Here is a 20314-nt window from a genome sequence, read left to right on the forward strand (position 1 = left end):
GTATTTAGAATTGTTGGGTCACTTGTATTTGTATGACTTTAAAATGGTTTTATACTTGGCAGAAGACACATGAGGTTTTAAATCGATTAGAATAAATGACTGAAAGAAATTTAATGTGTAGTTTTATTAGCATCTGCTGCTAAAATGCCAGTTTACTACAGTTCAGGAAACCCAAAGTCGTTGCTGAGGAAGTATTTCTTTTGTGGGTGCAGAGAATCTAATCTGTAATCCACAAATGAGTGTACACTCTTCTTTACTGTGGGCAGTGATGTAGGCACAACTCAGTAGCTTCATCTATGAAGGTTCTTCAGTGTAAATTTGGATGCTGGTTTCAATTACCATAGTTTTAATGATGCAAACAGTTGCCCCTACCCCCATACATCTGGCCTTTCTCTAATGTTGTGATGGGGGGGGGGGGGAATTTGCTCACATTCCTTGGGAAAGTGTCTAAATCAATTAAAAAAAAAGTTAAGAGCTACTTTCTTTATACACAAGTGAATAACCCGTAGAGACTTGTGCCTACAAAACTGCTAGACTTTTCCTACAGCTCATAGAAAGCAAGTTGTATTCTAGTTCCATTTTGTTACCAAATTGCTTACAGTTCTTCCAGACTCAGTGAAAAGAACCAGGAAGAGCAGACTTTAAAGATAGCAAGTCCTAATCCTAATCCTGTAGCCACAATAATTCATATAGCCATTATAATTTATGGGATTCTACTGGGTTAATTGGTATTATTTCTGAATGAACTGGTGTGGAAGAAATTGGAATCTACACAGGAGAGTTCGTGTGAAACTAAATATGTACATAATTGGTGTCTGTGATGCTGGATTATCTGAGAGTGCAATTTAAAGATCATGGGGACACATAGTTAAGACCTCATTTGACATGTAGAACTTCTGTAATTGGTGGGTAAAAATAATCCTTGAGCATCTCAAACTGTGTTTGTGATGGGTTTTCTAGTCATGTGGGATATATTTTACACTGGGGGAAACATTTACAAAAAAGGCAAGTAGAAATTTTAAAAAAACATCCTTATTTATTGCTTTTCAGAGTAACATATCATTTTCAAGAATTAAAGGCATATTTTTTCAAAACATCTTTTAACTCTTGATGCTTACAATAACAGTCGTATTGGTACTATGCTTGACAAGTAGAGGCTTATCTTAAAACAGACAAGGATAGAGCTAATTCAGGGTTTCTTCTCACTGCCCTTCCTTCTGGTTACATTTACATCAAGTAACACCGACGGAGTTGGATTTATCTCACTGTATTATGCTATAAGGGATTTCTGGGATTGTTCAGGAGGCGTAAAGCTGCCTTTTTGGAGTGAAGAAGGGAGGTGCTGTTTTAGCTGATTTGCATGCTTACCAAGAACAACAGAGGTAAAATAGAAAGGCTTAGAAAGAAACTAAATTTTGTGACAATGAACAGAAGAGGAAAAGTAGTGAGAGAATTCCATTGATAAATGAAGCCAAACTTCTTGTCTAGGTTTCCATTTCAAATGGCAGATCTGCTTCATCAGAGGCATTTGGGAACTGGAAACTGAACTTGGAGTCATACTGGAGTGCAAAACCATACTGCAGCCCTTTCTCTCTTCTTTCTACTGCAAACTAAAGTATCCATCTCAGAAAAAGGGTTTTTCCAGAAATATAGTTGGAGCCTTCCAGTACCGTGGAAAAGCTTGGAGGATCCTCACGTAATACTGAAAACTTAATCTCTGCCTTTTGGTATTGTGTTTTGTTTAATAACTTTTTTATCAGCTGCGACTGTTTCTTCATGCAGCCAGATCTGTGCATGATATCAGAATGTTTTATTTCAGGTTTGATAGATCACCTCTGAACTAGAGTGGTTCTGAACATTCAGGTTGCCTTATTTTTTTATGACACTATTAGAACTAGGGAGCCCTTAAGCTAGCAAGGCCTTTGGAGAGAAAAGGCCACAGCAGTTAGGACTGCCATTCTTTGGGCCTGTTTTTTTAATCTGAAAAAGGAAAAGAAGTAGCAAGCAGAAAATCAGAAGGTATGTAAGAATCATATTAACTCTACTTCAGATGCTTCCACAGTATGCATGTGTAATGCTTTTTTTAAATTGTCTGTGTATTTTTTAATACTGCTGGTTTTGGGTAGGGTTTGGATTTTTTTTCTGCCAGTAGAATAAATACCTTGTAAATTGGGGTTTAGCAAGAATTCCAGAAGTTGCAGCAGTGTTTTATGCATTAATCCCAGTCTCAGCCTTGAATTGATACTAGGTTTCAGTGTAGTTTCACCTAACCACTGTCCACTTCCTCAGAGAATTCCACACCTATTAAACTACAGTGAGAAGACAAGGAGAAGAAAGTCGGTGAAACAGTGAAGCATAATCTCTGTCAGTGTTTATCATGTAAATCTATAATATTCAATGAAGGCATCCAAATCTTTCCTCAGGCCCTTCTCACAGAAAATTGAAATCCTTAATTTGATTTTTATTCATTAGCTCTCTGTTGCTCCTCTATTTACTCCTCCTTGTTGTAGCTGCAAAGGAGATAATTAAAATTGTACAGCAAAATAAAATTTTCCAGGAGCAAGATGCTTCGTCTCCTCTGACAATCTATTTAGAACATGTGGAGCTTTGAAATTTCAGTAATAAAAGGGGTGAGTATCCGAGATATCATTGTCCCTTTAGGATATTAACCTGTGATTTAATATTGTAGCAAATTTGGAGATCTTTGCTGAAGAAAAAGCAAAATTAAAAGACGTTTTCCAGTAAGCATTTGAGGCTGTAATGTAGAAAATGTTATGAGGCAGCAGCTTTACCCAGAGGGATCCTGAAACTTAGGAAAAGGCAAAATTGTAGTCCTGGAGATTAATAATGCACTAAATAATAATAAATTAATCCTCAGTCAACCCATAGTAAATTTTACTGCTCTAAATCCTAAGGACTTTTCCAAATTGCTACAGATATCTCTTAACTAGCTTGCTCTGGCCTCTAGATGTAAATGTGTGTGCAGCCGAGTTGTAAATACAGAAGGGAGGGAGCTTGGCATATACAAACAGGAGGAGGAAAACGTGGTTCTGCAAGACACTGAAGAAACAAAGGTTGTAGCTTTATAAACACTTCGGGCTGGCTCTGCTGCTGAAGAGGCAGCCCATCCCAGCCACCCACTCCTAGCTGCTCCCACACCAGTCTTTCCTTCCTTTTTCCTTTATTTTTTCCTTTTTTATTTTGATTGAGATGGCTACATGGTAAAATGCAATGCAGCAGAATTAGTCCAGGTTAAGACCCCCTCCGTGCCAAGGCTGGTTTTAACCTGGATGAGTTCAGTGGGCAGCAGCCCAGGCACCTGTATCCATGTGTGGGTAGGGGTGTGCAGCCGTGAGGGTAAGGGGGTGGGATGTGGGGAGAGGGAAGTGAGGCCGGGGATGTGCTGCAGCGCTGCCTCAGACTGACTTGCAGCTTCTGTGAAACTGTGATCTGGAGGCCCTAGCCTCTTCACCGGCATCGAGACTCAGAAGATGCCACAAAGACCACCATGTGACTTCATTGTTAGCCCCTACCTTGGCTCCGTGTGGAAATCCATGCAAGTGTTTGCACATACGTCCACAAAGGGTAACTACTGTTCGTGAGCCCAATCTCTCCAGGCTGTCTGCAGAGCCAGTGGAAAGACAGGATCCTCTTGAGGGCAAGTGTCAGTACAAACCTAATTTAGCTTGGCAGATTAGATTGACTGGGCTAAAGTTAGCTTTTGCAAACACCTTTCCCCCCCCCCCCCCCCCCCGCCCCATCCTGCAGTGAACCAGTACAGCCCCTACCTTTCTTCACAATACAGCAGATGTTTGAGTGAATGTTCCCTTTTTTAAAAAAAAAAAATATTTATTTATTTAATGAAGATTGTACCATCAAATCTGAACAGACTGTTTAGATGTAAATCTGCCCAGCATGGAAATGAATGTGAAATGCAGGAACCAGATTGCTTTTGTATGTGTAGCTGAAAAAACCTGCTGAAATGCAAAAAGATAAAGGAGAAAGAAAAAAGAGATTTTTCAGGTAATTTTAAAGAATACCTTTTGGAGAAAATGTGTCCAGTGTATGAACACCTTTACTTTATAGCTGTTGTGGAAAAAAAATTGACTTGCAAGTGATCTCAATGCTTCTTCCTTTAAAAGGTGAGCAACATCATAAAAGCTTCCAAGGAATGAATTTAGAATAATAAACATCTGGTGTACACAATAGGAAGTCACTACACATTTTTTGAGAACAGCAGCTTTAGTCATACATGTAATAAAAATAAATTTTTTTAAACCGTTTGGGGCATATATTAAGTAAAAGCCCTTTTTACTATATTTGGACACAAATTCCACGAAAAGCAAAGCAAGCTCTGAGTTCAGAACAATGTGTCTGCACAAACACCACCAATAAATACAGTCATCAATAAAGGCAGAAGAGAAAAACCCTTTGGCATGTGGTAACTAAACTAAAGTCAAGAAATAGAAAGGGTGACATCTTAGTATCAGAAAGAGGAAAGCCTGCTGTCATGCCATGAGGAAACTATGGGAAATGATGGCAAAGTCCTACAGGTGCTACCATGTGTATAGAGGGATGCTAATCCCATCATTAGATCCTAGATAAATATTAATGTTTTTCTTGTCCGAGTACTGCCACCCTGCTCTATAGGCCCATGTGCTGAATGCACAGCTGCTGTGCATTGCCTTGAACCGTGCTGCTGCAAATCTCTGTTACACCCTGCAGCTGCGGGTGCGGCCACTGGCACTGTGTTTCTCCAGCCAGTACCTGAAATCTGCTTCTGAAAGGTACTAAAACAGAGAGAGATATTATTATTATGTCACTTCGGAAACCTCCCTACCTGTGTGTCTTTCTGCAGCACTTGCCTGTAAATACAGTGTTTAGAGAAAGAGAGGAAAGGAGCGTGCAGGCTTTTGGCAGCACTCCCAGCACAGGACTACTCAGGCTGGGAACAAAAGCTCTGTTTTCCTTCATTTTTACTGCTGCTTAGCAGCCTGGCTCACTAACAGCAGCCTTCTTTCCACTTAGAGCAGTAGCCCCAGACCTACCACTTAGTAAAAGTGCCAGCATCTTGCCTTCATCTAAGGTTTTCATTTTAATACCTGAGGCTCCCCTCTCAGGTTCTTACCAGGGAAGTCCTGCCTCTCCTGGCTCCTCTCATGGATGCAGTGAGCTGTGACTGAGACTTTGAATTAGAGGAGCCATCAGGCTGTAGTATCATAACATGGTTCAGGGATCCCATACTTAATGCTTGCAGTTTGGCACTAGAGGTGTGACTCCCATCTCTGTCAGAAGTACGTTTGCCAGCAGGTTCAGCTGCTCGTCCCTGCTGTCTCGCCCTCCTGTGATACACCTTTCCCTTCCCCTGATTCTATACCTGAAGGCCAAAACTTAGTGCTTATGTCTTCTTCCCTAGCACTGCCTCAGTTCCTATGATTGCCATCTCCAGTTCCTCCGGGCAGCTGCTCGCAGGGAGCTGTTTGCCCTTGTCTGCCATGTAAGCAAGCACAAGCCATCACCATGTGCTGCTTTTCAAGTGGATCACATCACATCCCATCAAAAATGTGCCACAACCTAGGAATGTCTGGTCAATATCAGCAGGCCCAAAGATCAAGGTGATGAATTCTATAACAAATAAAAGCTTTGTTATCTTTGACAAAAGACCCTGCAGGGATTATACAACACAAGCTTTGTCAAGGAAAGGATAGAAGGAATGAGTAGAAATATAAAGAAGATGAAGAGTCTCCGGTTAACTCCTTTGACTGGGAGATATGAAGAAACGCTGGCTATATACTCAAGAAAATCCAGCAAGGTCTTTGAAAGGTCAGTGAATAATTCTAAACAGAAGTGAAAGCTGGGAATTTTCAAGTCACCTGTAGGAACAGACGTCAAAGTGTGGAAACTGAGAGAGGAAACAGGGAGATGGAAAAGCACAAATGAAACATGATTTTGTTCAGGAAAACTTTCACTTCCTTGTATAAAAGCAGAAATTTAGACAGCATTAAAGTTCAGAAGAAACACTAAGGTAATCCTTCACTGTGGGGGGCTGCTAAATCCAGATCTTTGGTGTCAAGTGCACTGAACCAGCCAGACGACCAAAGGTGAAGACAGCAAGCACTCATTTCTGAGGCAGCAGCAGCAGCCAAAGCAGACTCAGCTTTGCAAAGCATAACAGTGCAAGTGCTGCTGCACATACCTTGAAGAAACCAACTCATGAAAAGGGAAAATGTCACAGATAAAATACCATTTTAGGAGGTGATAGAAAAAGAAAAGTTAGGGGCTCTTCTTGTCACGCCATTAACAACATGTTTAATTACACTGGTGCTGAGGGGGGCAGGTCTGAATATGTAGATAGTGGGGAAGATGGGTAGCTTCAGGTACAGAACAGAGGGACACAAACACTCTGGTCAATATTTAACCCAAAGTGATCTGCTCTTTCTTTGGAAGGGATTATTTCATAATCCACTAAAACATCTTTGGATGAAAACTCTTACATGATTTTAAAGGATTCCTATTTCTCACATATATTTTTCTATGTCTTCAACATTGGTTTAAAAGTACTTTTACACAAATAGCTAGATAGAGACAAAGTATCTAGAAGTGCTTTTTAATACAAATTACCCTTGCAAAGGAGAGAGAAGGAAATATTATCTCCATTTAAAATGGACATGAAGAGTGGTTCTGTAATGGATTTATGGAGGTCACAGAAGAAGTCGAAAGGCAAGGGCAGAGACTGATGCTCAGTCATGCCTCACTGGGGCTTTGCTCCTCTCTCCATCATTTCATTTTTGTTTGCAGCAAACAGAAAAATCCTTCAGTCTAGCCCAAACTACTCTGATTCCCAGATGCAGCACTTCATAAGAGATAAGCATGTTGTGTAGGTGGCAAAAACTGGAAAAAGCAAAGAACAGACAGAGGCAACAGCAGAAGCCTAGCAACCAAAAGTGAGTCCTGACAAATGCGGGATTTCTGATGTTATGTTTTTTCCTTTTGCAGGTGCTATTATGACCCAGCAGGAATCCCTTCTCCTTCCCATTCCTCTGCAATGTCCTGCAGGCTGGCATGTGACAGCCTGGTGTGCCCTGTGCCTGCTGTAGGGCAGACGAATGAACAAAGCCAGCAGGAATTAACAGAACAGCAACAGTATTTTCATATGCAATTCCTGTATTGATCAAAAAATAAATTACTGTTACTCTGAAGTGTACTCTCTCCAGCTGTGTAATAGAGACGACACTAAAGAGGCCAGTCAGTGCAGGTTCCCCATTATCCTTCCTGTCTCATTAGCGTCTACTCTTCCCTTGGCTCTTTGCTCAGAGTCTCTGATGTGATTTGCAATGTGCTGCTGACAAAGCTGCTGTTGCGCTTCCTCCTTAGAAATGTTTTTCTTCTGCCAGATGACTGCAGCAGCTTAATGGGAGTCTTAAAGGTTTTTTGATGGTCTGTCCAGAGGTGAGCAATTGCTACTACCATTTCAGAAAAGCCCAGAATTAACAAGAAGTCCATTTTCAGAGGGAAGAAGAGAAGGAAAAACCTCCCATGTGTTAGCTACTTCCCCTCAAACACAATTTTGCCGGAACAGATCGGAGGATTGAGCTATCAAGACCTGTTTCTGCCCCTGTCCTTTGCCATCCCAGCCTTCATGCTCCAGAGGAAGCCCATGGCCCAGCACAGCACTGCTCAGCAATGCTGAAAACCATTGTGGGTGATGAAACATCTTCCTGACTCCTGAATGCAGTGACTTTTCACCTTGTCTACACAGAGCCCCTGCACGAGATTGAGTTCACTGTGTGCTCTCAAGCACATTATCTGCATTTGTTTCTATACTTTCTTGGCCCTGAACTGCCATATGCACAACTTGCAATTTTCTAGTGCTAATACCAATTTTCTACTTGGTAAACATGTACAGCACCATACTAAATCCTGCCAAAAAGCAGGAAAAAGGCTCCATGGCTATTGTAGCCTGTCAGTTTTCCTAGTCCTCCTAAGCAATCTGTTCTAAGGGGTTTTAGTTACATCCACCTCCTCTCCTTCCATCTTATTCCATACTAGATGCGTTAGGTTATTTATTTTTTATGTTTTGGGCTGGGTATGACCAGCAGCATGCAGTATGGGAAAGCCTGCTGGCCTCGCCCCAGCATTTTGGGAGGACTGCGGAAGCAGCGAGCTCCTTTCCTTCCTGATCACCCTCAACAGATGTTCATGTTAGTGAGATGAGGAAGAACAACAGCCTGCCCTTTGCTGCTGGAGATCATCCTTGGAGGGAAAGCTTTGGAAGTGAACAACCTTTGCAGTTTCTATTTCTGCTTGGGTAGACAAGGAGAGAGCAGCTGTTGGTAGATGTGAAGCCAGACATTAGCACGCAGGCAAAAATATCAGCAGAGCTCTGGAAAACTTCTAGAAGACCTGTAGGAGCTCATGGTACTTTAAAGATGGGACAAAACTGACCAGGACTGCAATAATAGCCACAGTACAGTTTGGAGGTGCCCCAGCAAAGGGCTTGTGAAATCTGGGGCACCATTTACATCGCCAGAGTGGGATGAGGGGTGCTGGGTCTTGGCCTTGTGTACTGCCCCAGCACCCGCAGAAAGCCACAGCCAGTCTCAGGAATTCACCTCCTAAATGAGCCGGAGCTTGCAAGATGGAGGTGCAAGTTAAGGGGAATTTGCTGGTGCAGGAGACCAAGTGGAGTGTCCTGGCAGAGGTGCCTGGCCCTGCGCCTCAGCGACAGAGAGTGGGTAACTGTAATGCTGCATCACAGCATATGCTGTAAAACCCAGCTGTTGTGTTTGGTCCTGGTTTCCCTCCAGCAATGGGTTCCACACAGGTAGGTGACACTCAGAGACTGGTAGAGTCTTATATAGCCGGAAGGTGCAGGGGGAAACCTGAGAATGACCTGCCTGATGCAGTAATTTAGACCACGTACGCCCCTAATGCTGAAGAGGCAGGTCCCTGTGCAGCACAGCACGCCACTGCTGCTGGGTTGCGGTCACCTCACGGCTGCGGCTGCTCAGCTAGGAGCACTTGTGTCCTGGCCTGCGATGGAAACATCGTGTACGTCTGCCCAGGGCTCTCCTGAGACACCCCACCAATGGTGTGGTGGGTCCCCTGTGCTGGCAGAGGCCACCGTCCCTGTCCCTCCAATTAGGTGCAGCTTTCATGTACCCTGCAAGAGCCACCTCCATGGGGACATGCCCCTTCAAAGCAGCATTTGCCAGCACACTCCTGGACTGGAATTGCCAGAACAGCTTTGCTGACTCCATCCATCCTGGTCTTTCAGATGTGGTCTTCATTTCTTGCGATGTAGTGCTTTGAAAATGGACAAAGACATCACAGTCTAATGGCTGCTCTAAGCGTCCGAAGCAGAAGTGCTCCACCAGAACTACCAACATGCAAACTGCAACACATGTCTCACTATTGCCTATTGTGACATTTTGGCCCCAACACAGCCATGAAGTAGCTTAGTGGCTGTCAGAGCGTGAGACTGTACATCAGAGTACAAGAAGAGCCAGGTAATGCTTGTTCTTCGTAGGGGATTTATAGGCCTGGCAAGCAGAGTAGCTCTCGGTTTGAACTGCAGCTAGAAAAGGGAGTCACTCCAAACGGAGAATGCCAATTAACTCCAGCACCACTTGAACGAATTAAGTGAAGGTCAGAGCTGCAGCAAGCAGCCATCACTAATGAGATTTCAGTGCCGCTCTGCCTATTTTATGCACATCAGATTTCCTGCGAAGGAATCCCCCGGGACACAACTGTTTGGCTTCTGTCTGAAACTTCAAGAGCCTCTGGCTCAGAAAGATGTTAACTTCACCCTTGATGCTGCACTAAGCAGAAGGCAGGCAGTTGGAGTGCTTCTTTAGCAAATAGCAGACGATTTTAGACAGACATCACAACCTGGAATTCAAATTTTCTTTTTTGCAATATATGCATGCATTAATTATTTAACTCTAGCTCTGGTAATTCTAAATTCAACTTTTTGTCATGGACAGTGAATGTAGTTCTTAGTTTTATATCGAGCGTGCTGCAGACCGCTCTGTCCCCAACGCAGGTAAATGGTTTGCCGAGCTGTCCCTCCCTCTGCCTCCTGATTGTCCCACATGCTGCCCAGATGCTGACAACAGCAGAAAGCAGCGCAATAAGAGAGGCTGCTAGAAACTGATTTTTTCAGACACATACTTTGCACACCGTTACATGCTCCAGCAGTAAGAGAGGGGTTATTTGCTCTCATAACATATGTGCCTAGACCAGGCTAAATCCTTGTGAGCTATTGTTTCCTGGGGGATGAGAGTCTCCTTGGCCAGCACCCATGTCAGGATGAGATGGCTGCAACCTGGAGAGACCTCACCTCAGGGGGCTACCGGTCCGTCATCTCCTGCCGACAGGGGTTAAGAAACATCTGCAAAAACTGCTAAGAAGAAATGCACTGGTTTGCTTCCTCAGCTAATTTGTGCTCCTTGAAGGAAATCAAAGGCGGCGTTTAATGATCCTTCTGGGCACGACGTGATTTGTATCTTCATCCTTTCGGGGCAGGCTCACAGCACGAAAACCCCAGGGGTGGAGGGGAAATCTCTTTGAAAGCCATTCGCCGAGCGAGATGCTGTCAGATATTGAAGGGAGGAAGAGTGAGTGTGTGTTATGAAAGTTGGCAGGTGACTGAGCTAATTACAGACTCGGAGGCAATTTAGGGTGACGGGAAGTGACTTGAATTGTAACCAGAGGTTAAAAGAATTTAAAAGGAGACAGTGCTGGTGCTGCTGTGCTCAGATGGGCTGAGGACTGTTCCCCGTCAGCTCACTGAGCAGCTGCAGGTCAGGGAAACACCTTTCACACTCCGCTGCAGAGTGGTTTCGGAGCAAAACACAAGCTGCTGCAACATGGTATTAATCAGATGTGGAAAGCCTTGCAGACCCTTCCTCCACCCCTTTCTCTCCTTCAAAACTGTCAGGGTATTTTTAATAACAATTGCTGGTTGCCTAAAATCACAAAACATGTTTTCATTAATATTCATGAAAGAATGGACTGTTTTTATCTACACCTACATCAATGTGTGGTAGAATGTACCCAAAGCCCAGCTTTTATCTTTAATCACACTGAAACTGATCGCCTCTGATTTTTGTGGGGAAAAAATACTCCTATTTTCAAAGGAGAAAAGCATGAAATGTTATAATATGTGACCTAGAATTTTGGCAACGCTGCTCCCTTCTGTGAAATCAAAAGCACGGAAAAAAATAATCAAACTTTTAAGGTTTTTAATTGAGTTCTGAATATTCCAGAAACTCCAATATGGATTTCTACAATAGCTCTTATCTGAACACTCAGTATCATCATCAAACCAAATAAAATTAACAGAAAATCTTTGAAAATTAAAAAAAAAAAAAAAACCAAAAAACAACAACAAAAAACTCTTTGTGCCTAGACATTGCCTTTATTTATGTTACAGTAGAGTGCAGCAGCTTCCCCAGGGGCCAGGCATGACTGCTGTATATATTGTGGAAACCCACAGCTGCAGAGCCCATGGCCCACAGACACTGCACTGGGGATAGTCAGCTCATCTGTATTGATGCCATTTTCCCTGACAGGCAGATGTTTAATGCCCGGATCACTACAGAGAGGTCTGCAGAGTGCTGCAGCCCAGCTCTGTTGGCTCCTGACCCGCTCCTATTGCCAGGGACAGATAAAACCACCCTGCAGGCTCAGTTCAACCCCTGCACCACTGACAGCGTGATCCAAATAAATCAGGGGAGAGGAGTGGTTTGCTGCTTTGCCCGTGTAGATCACTTGCCAAGTGAGAGAAGATGGTCCTCAGCCCCAGAGGTTATACCGTCTCCCTTTGCAAGAGTGCAGAGAATTAGAGAGCACCCTGTATTTCCAAAGCACCCCACAACTGTTACCCAATAAATCCTCATCAGGATTTCAGCAAATAGGTGAGGCAGTAACATCAGACCATGTAGGCAAGTAACTCCTCTCTGCACCCTCCACATCTGCTGACCCTGACAGGGGAACACATGGGAGGAGGGACCTTCCTTCTTTCTAGCCCAGCCACGCTACAGCAACCCTAATTTGACCCAAATACCTCTGTCCTGATAACCCTGCAAAATCCTGAATCCTTACTAACACACTGAGTGGAGAAAGGGAGGTACTTGTAGCATGTCCTCTGAATAGGGCCATTGCATCAGGCATTTAATATGAAGGATTTTGCAACATAAAAGATGTTGCTAGACACGTACAGAGTCAAGTGTCTTTGTAGCTGTGGAGATTAGCAGCATAAGTGACATAATTTATTTAGTCACGATGCACCACAATTCCTGGGGCTCCCCATGAAGCAAAGCCTACTTTCTCAAAAAAGCTGTTCTAAGTGCAACCACCTTATCACAAAAGGCTTCAATCTCTTTTATAACGAGGGTTCCCTTCCTCCTAATCAAGTTCCTTCAGATCATGTGGACTTGAAATGGAAAAGATTAAGTTTAACCCTTTGGGAGTGGAAAGATAAGGATGAAGTTAACTTTTACTCAGGGTGCTTTTGTGACAGCATCCAGGAAAGCTGCAATCAGCTCACAGTGCCCAAACTGAACATCTGCTTTCAATTACTTTTCCTTTTTCTTTCTTCTTTTTCTAGCCTTGTCTTCAGAGGTGTTGGGAAGATGCTTCGCTGCTGCTTGTTTCCTGTGCCTTCTGCTCTCCCTTGGTGTCTCCCTCCATGCCATAAATTTCCTGCTGCTCAGAATGCTCTGCCTGATGAGGGTTTAACATGCTGCTAGAAAAAAAAAAAAAAAAAAAAAAGCTAGTTTCTTCTTGGAGTATTTAAACAAATCTAAATTTAGAGCAGAGCTGTGGAAAAAAATAGAAAGGAAAAAAGACAAAGTAACCAGCCGAAGGCATTAATTAATATGACACCTGTGTGGCTGCTTCTATAAACAACAGGGAGAACATGCGGCTCACAGAAGACTGAGTCTGCAGGCAGATATTTACAGAGCAGCTGGCTGTAATGTGGCATCTAGAAGGACACATTTGGTCCAAGCCATCCTGCTGACATCTGATGATGCTCTGCAGGCTGGGTATTCATCCATTCTTCACTACATCTGAGTCAACCTGAAATTAAGAAAGTCTGCCTACATGTCAGTTGTTCTACCTGTATATCCCCCTTGTGTCATGCTAGGGGTGAATCTCTCCTGCTCTACAGAGATCATAGTGAGGTATTAGTTTCCTTCCCATGGTAAACAGACTTTTGTGTGCCTCCTCTGTGGAGTCACATCAGGGTCTCCTTGCAACCACTGGCACTCATCAGCCTGGTCTCAGATGGCAGAGAACCCTTCCACGCACAGCTTCAGACTGTATCAAACGTTTCCTCTGCACCCAGATGGTGTTAAAAGCAGCTAATTTAATCCAAACCACACCTGGGAGTGAGGGAGCTAGCATTTTCCCACAATGGCTGTGATGAGAAAGGGTCAATCAAAGGGGCTGTGCTCACCCAGCACCACCCAGCGCTGCAGATCTTTCCGGTCTCACCAACCCAAACTTCCCAGCTCCCAGGCATGCCGCCAGCCGTGTGGCCAGCCCAGCTCCAACAGCATCTCCCTGTTGTGTTGAGGCTTCCCAGAGCTCATCTGGTATTGCACAGGCCCCAGTGTGACTAAACGGGGAGGGAAGGTAGTACTCAGCTGCGGGGACACCCCCCTGCCCCCAGCCAGGGCCTGCATGCAGCATCAGCACTCATGCAGAAGCAAGCCTGCAGCCCTTTTCCCTGTCCCTGCTCAGCTATTAAATCCGCACCTCTGCAAACTCAGCTTGTGAGTGCTAACCCTCCACAGCACTGAAACCTGATCAGAAGAGATTTGCATGACCAGCCAGTAAAACCATGACTAAAAGTACTTTTCCATCGCTGCTTCTGGCAAGGGCCCCCTCCCCCTGGCAGCTGCCAGGACAGGGAGATCAGATTCTCTAGTATTGGCAAAACACTGCACGACTGTTTTTCAAACCACACCGAGGAATGGGTAAACCTATTCAGCCCAGAGACATTGTCCTCATATCTCCTGAAAAGGACACAAGCCCAAACACTGTTAAGAGTGCAGTTTCACAAGCAGAACGTTTGACCAGGATAGAAAGGAGCTTTTGTACCCAGATGCCTTCCTAAGGAGTCCTGCCAAGAGATAATAAGAGGCACAAGATTATGATCTCAGATCAAAGCATGTGCTGTGAACCACGTAGTTTATTCCCATTGTGCCTTGTTTTAAGTTATTCAAAATCAAAACAAGTTATTCTTATTCAGTGATTATGTTATAAGTTCAGGATCATGATGGAGCATAGACTTGCTTTGAGGTATGCAGTGGTGGCAGGCACGCAGCAAGATCCTGGTGTCTCCAGAATGAAGAACAAGTCAGTGCTGATGTCTTGCAACCGCTTCCCCAGTCCTAATATCTATAGTGCAAAAAGGACCCTGATGCTCACTCCATGTGGGCCCTAAGACACTGCCTCAAAGTACCTAGAAAATAGGTCTCACCACATGGGCCAGCTGGGAGATGAGTACTACGGGTGCCAGGGGGAAGAAGTGTCTCTGGTGACTAGTTTCAGCTCAGTAAACCTCCTGGCAATAGGAGCAGTATCACAAGGAGCTTGATGCTTGAGGAGGCTGAGACACTCTCCCATCTGCTCTTCATCTCCACGAAGCTGCATACTCTTCTCTTTGCTGTGTTCAAGGTTGTTGCCACATCCCCTGTTCCAGCTGGCTTTCTGAAAAAGAGACACTTGACTTCCACAAAATGTGCCTTATTGACCAGTACTGCATGGAGAGAGGTTGCCTCAAGAGGTTGTGCCATGCACAGCACATCTTTCTTATCGGCTTTCTCTGTTGCTCTAGTGTAGAGTTCCCCTTTCTTCATTTTGCCCCGTTGTCCTTATATTTATCCCACCGTAAGACTGCATGTTAGTCTGCTCAGGCATTTCCACGTCAGGGTCACCACATGAATGCATTAAACAAATGAGGATTTCCACCATCTTTAATAAACTCTCCTCATACACTGCTTACACCACTGTTTTGATTATATTTGTTCCTTGGCTGTCTTGACATTTGCCAGTATATTCTCATAACAACATAATCCAAACTGAACTCAGGGTCTAGTCAAACCAGAAACAAATAGAGCTGGTAAATCTTCCCCCTGCCTGTGAATACAGCACAAAATCATGCTTTTTATTGCCCCATGGTTTTGAAAATTTAGCTCTAATGTGCTGTACTCACTCACCCCATATCTCTTGTAGATGTAAATTCTTACTCCTTGTTAGGTGTTTACTTTCATTCTTTATCATAGGATTTTTTTTTCCCAGTCAAATCCTGCCATCGTTTTTCTCCTCTCCATGCTCCCACTGTGCTCACACACTGTCGTGGATGAGCTCTGCATAAGTAACTGGATGCACACTAATCCCATTAAGGGCCTTCTAGTCACCTGGGGGTTTTCAGTTTTCCGTGCTATTTTCATTTCATCTTCAAATCTCAGTCCCTTGCAAGTTTAGACCATTAAGGGGTTAAGTGTGATATAGCCAGTAAATGAGATAAGTCCAAATAAAGGGATTTGGATCCCCCAGTTCAGCATGTTGCTGTCTCATTGCCTTTTCTATCAGTGTTTCAGGGTTTTCCAAGCACACCACGAGCTCTCGCTAGAACCCATCTGGATTAAACTGGGTCCCAGCTGCAAATAGCACGCAGTGGCTGGAAGGGTTAGTCAAAAGATCCTGCAAAAATCACTCACAATAACTATTTGATGCTGCTTTATGCATGTAGAGAAATGTAGAGAAAAAATACTATCTAAAATATTGATTCTCCTGCCTTCAGACCTCATTTCAGCTTTTTTTCAGAAGATGAATTTTTATCATCTCTTCCCTGAAGTATCCAGACAGGGAAGCCTGCCACCCTGGGCACTACCCCTCATTTTTAATCCTGGTAAACATGGAGAAATGAGACCTTAGTGGTCAGTCTTTCTAGCTCGCTAAGAGCAATCTTCTCTTTTCAGGCTGCAGAGGAAGGAGGGGGCAGCAGAAGCCCAGCCCCTGGTCCCAGCAGTGTGAATCCGGAGTCAGGGGAAGGGCAATCAGCTCCTTCTGTTCCCATGGGCAGCATGCTGCATCCCTTCTCTGCACTGAGCATTTCGGGGGGTGGGGGGGGGGGTGGGGGGGGCGGGAGGACATTCCTCTGCATTGCCCTCACCTCCAGATTCCCCCTGGAGCCATCTAGGTCTGTAAGTGCCCCTCTTAGGGGCGAGAGCCCCCATAGCACATTTTGGCCAGGTGAGAAATGTGTTGCTGACATCCAGATCTGCTCCGCCTGTTGCCTCCATATGCTGACCGTGGCATTTGCTGTACTGCTATGTAGTACCCTGAAGGGACTGCCTCTAGAGTGTTTGTGTGTGTAGAAATTGATTTTTTGTAGATTTTAAGGTCATAAAGAACCATTTCAACCTTCCTGTGTAACCCTTTGCACAGACTTAAGAACATCATCTGGAAATTTCAGCCCTTCAGGCCTACAACCTCTGCTTGAAGAAGATCATAACTTTCAAAATGATGCTCAGTCTGGAGTAAAGATTGTAATAAAAGATGACACCATCCTATCCTGAGGTGAGTTATTCCTGTAATTGCTTACCCCAGGCCTTCAGCCTCTTCGTCTTGTAATTTAACCTCTATTCCATGTTTCAGGGGTTTGTTCCCTTCTCTGTACTTCCTCTGCCACTTCTGTTACCCCATCTGATGAGCAGCTGTGCTGGTTTTGGCTGGGATAGAGTTAATTTTCTTCGCAGTAGCTGGTATGGGGCTGTGTTTTGGATTTGTGCTGGAAACAGTGTTGATAATGTAAGGGATGTTTTAGTTACTGCTGCGCCGCGCTTGCACGGAGCCAAGGGCTCTTCTGCCTCTCACCCACCCTCCAGCGAGCGGGCTGGGGGGGCACAAGGAGCTGGGAGGGGACACAGCCGGGACAGCTGACCCCAAGTGACCAAAGGGATATTCCACGCCACACAACGTCATGCTCAGCACATAAAGCTGGGGAAGAAGGAGGAAGGGGGGAAGTTCAGAGTGATGGCGATTTGTCTCCCCAAGTAACTGTCACACCTGATGGAGCCCTGCTTTCCTGGCGGGGGCTGAACACCTGCCTGCCCACGGGAAGCGGTGAATGAGTTCCTTGCTTTGCTCTGCTTGCATGCACGGCTTTTGCTTTACTTATTAAACTGTCTTTACCTCAACCTATGAGTTTTCTCACTTTTACTCTTCTAATTCTCTCCCCCATCCCACCAGGGGGGAGTGAGAGAGTGCCTGCATGGTTAGTTGGCAGCTGGAATTAAAACTACAACAGGCACCAATGCAACGCTCAGTGGCACATCTGTAATACATGCCTTAGTTTTACTTCAGTGCTTTGACATCCAGTTTCCTCCTCCACATCTTTACAAGAAACCTAACGATCTAGCGTGGCCTTGCATTTTGTATTAAATAAGGCATTTGTAAACATGCAGAAGATGATTGTAAGTTATTCTAATAAATGGGGTAATTCATTGCCATGGAGTCAAACTGTTCAACAGGTCACTCTAGTCATCTATAATCTTTCCACTGACATATCTGTAGTTATTTATAATTCATACTTCTTGTGATGATAATGAGCTTATATAGCAGGCCCCTCATCTGTGTGTGCAGTTTGCTACTTGCTACTATTCATCAAGTTCAGCTATTGGGCTCCTTTGATTCATTGGTCTCCAGACACAGATGAAAGGATGGCAATCTCAATTGAATGTTGCCCAAATGGAAAGATTTGACTATTAATAAATAATCACTCACGTTAGGAGATGCTCTGTTTAAACCAGCAGAGTAATTTTTTTCATGCCATCTTTGCTTCCCACTGCCCATTTTCCCTCCTCTCCTCTTACCTGTGGGAGGTCCCCACTCATGGCCTGGAGGATGAGCACCTCGCCAGGACCTGGGCTGGATGCTGCCAAGGTGCCGGCTCTGCCCAGCCTCATCGGTCCTGTGCAAACCTCAGCGCCAAGCGGAGGCACGGCACGAACCCGCTGGTGCCTGCAGGAGCCTGCCATGCACCCCGCGCTCCTGGTCCCAACCTCAGGTACCCAGAGGGGAGGTGATGGTGCTGGGGCCACCTGCAGGAGCAACCCACTGGTGTCCTGCAGCGCGGCAGGGGGGCTCTGCTCACGGAGATCAAAGGTCAGGGGTGGGGGGGAAATTTCAAGGGTGTGGATGCGCCCCCTTTAAAGCAGGCATGGCCTGACCTCTGGCTGGAGAAGCCAAGACCTGTCTTCAGGAATCAGAGTAATCCTGGGTGATTTTATCCCACTCCACTTCCCTAAATCTGTGGCCGCTGCTGCTTGGCGAGGGGATTAAGGGGCTGGCGGGGGATTACGTAGCTGCTGCGGCTCCCGGCACGGAGCTCCCTCCCGGCACGGCTGCTCCTCGGGCCACGGAGACACACCGCACCCGTGGGTGCCCACCGGCAAGGGTCTACGGCAGGTTTTTGGCCGCCCGCCCTGCACTGGAGAGCCCTGACAGCACCCGGCAGCAGAAGCCACGTTCCTGGGGCAGAGGCAACCGGGGTCACCCGGGGCTCGGCCCCACAGCAGCAGAGTGCCCAGCCCGGCAGCATGGCGGGGGCTGTGTGGGACCCCCCCCGGGGCAGCAGGAAGGGCAGAGAACCCCCGCACCCCACCGGCCGGTCCCCTTGCTGATGGTTGGCACGTGGAGGATGGGGCCCTGGGCTTTCCCATGGATGACGCTTTGGCTCTTCTGCCTCCTGCCCTCTGCCAGGGCCCAGACGAAGATCCCGCTGGAGATGTAAGTGTTTCCCTCTCTCTGTGTGGGGCATTTGTGCTGTGAAGTGGGCAATGCCATGGGCATGTGGGTGGGAGTGCCTCCCCGGTGGTGGCAGGCACTGTGGGTGCAGGCTCCTCTGGAGGGGCACGTCATTGCAGGGCAGGTGACATTCCCTTATGATAGCGGCAATAGCTCCTGGGAGAGGACATGGGCATGGGAGCCTCAGATTCTGTTCCCAGGACCAGCGTGGATGCAATGCCTCATTTTCCCTGTTCATCAAGCATAGCAATGATACTCATTTATTTAAGCACTTTGTCATCTATTAATGCTCTGCTTAATGCACTGGGTAGCAGAAGGCAAAACCAATTTAAAGACATGTTCATAAAACCCCATCACTGATGCAACTTGTGGAGATTCAGCCATGGAGGCAGATGTAAAGCAGCCTCAGGTTAGCAGCTCCCCAGTTCAGCAGAGTGGCTCCAGCAGACACTGCTGGCACCAGGGACACCCCAGGGATGCGTAGCACTCATCAGGATCTGGCAGTGGGAGGCATACACACAGGGTGTTTGAGCAAACAAAGGTGCATCTCTTCAACACACATGAAATCCAGATTGTGCAGTGCAAGGTTTGCAGCTCCAGAGCTCTGATCCCTTACTAGTACACTGATGGCTGAAAAAAAGCCTTGGTGTGCACATACACAGCCTGGGTAATACACACACACATTTATTCATGTGTGTGGACATCAGGGGATGTTGGTGGGGGCGGCAAGATGGGGAAAGAGGCCACAGCACCTTTTCTTGCTTGTTCCTGCTCCACCTCACTACACAGGGCGTAATAGCCCTTCCCAGAGCTCTGGAGCATAGGAATGAAAAGGTGACCTGCAATACAAAGCACAGCCACGTTTTGTGCATGCACTGCATTTGGGTTCAAGTGCTAGTGCACATGCAGGGAATCTTGATGCACCTTTTTGGATGTGGGTTTGCAGGGCACCCGTGCCCATGTGCGTGTTGGCCTGCACGAGCAGCTCCTCTGGCATGGGCACTACTGGAAAGCTCCCCACGAGCAGCGTGGCATCTCCAAGCAGCTGACCAGCAGGCTAACAGCTCTCAGCAAACCTAGTTTATAAAAACTTCACCTTGTTAAGCTGATTTAGTCAAGTTAAGGAGTAAAAATGTCAGCACCACAGTTGGTAAAAGTTGTTGTGAGGCAGATTCTCTGGAGCTGTCTATGCAGGACAGTGGCTTGGTCTGGAGAAAAGACAACACTGCCATTCAGTTTCAGCAGGAGATGTGTCTGATACATCAACTGAAGTCAGCTCAAGCCCTTTCCTGAGATTGAAAAAATGTTATACATTCAAAAATTGCCAATAAGACCCTTGCAGATGTGCTCACCATTACAGCCCACATGACTACCAAGAGTTGTGCTGACTTTATCCAGCAGGGTCTCAGGAAACTTTGCCACCCGTTTTATTCTTGGCTGCACTATCAAGCCCTTCCTCAGGAAAGTGCTTCTGATTTGGGTTTCA

At 45.7% G+C, this 20314-nt stretch overlaps 1 protein-coding gene across 1 annotated transcript in view; it reads left to right on the plus strand.

Moving 5' to 3' along the window:
• The first annotated feature begins 103 nt into the window (after positions 1-103).
• Positions 104-20314, plus strand: part of CACNA2D4 (calcium voltage-gated channel auxiliary subunit alpha2delta 4) — a 152608-nt gene continuing 132397 nt past the window's right edge. Inside the window, exon 1 of the mRNA XM_080391564.1 lies at positions 104-18810. Coding sequence (XP_080247690.1) covers positions 18704-18810 — 107 coding nt within the window. The 5' untranslated portion in view covers positions 104-18703. The remainder of the gene's footprint in view (positions 18811-20314) is intronic.

The sequence above is a fragment of the Falco punctatus genome, assembly GCF_963210335.1.
Source record: "Falco punctatus genome assembly, chromosome: 6".
Taxonomy (NCBI): domain Eukaryota; kingdom Metazoa; phylum Chordata; class Aves; order Falconiformes; family Falconidae; genus Falco; species Falco punctatus.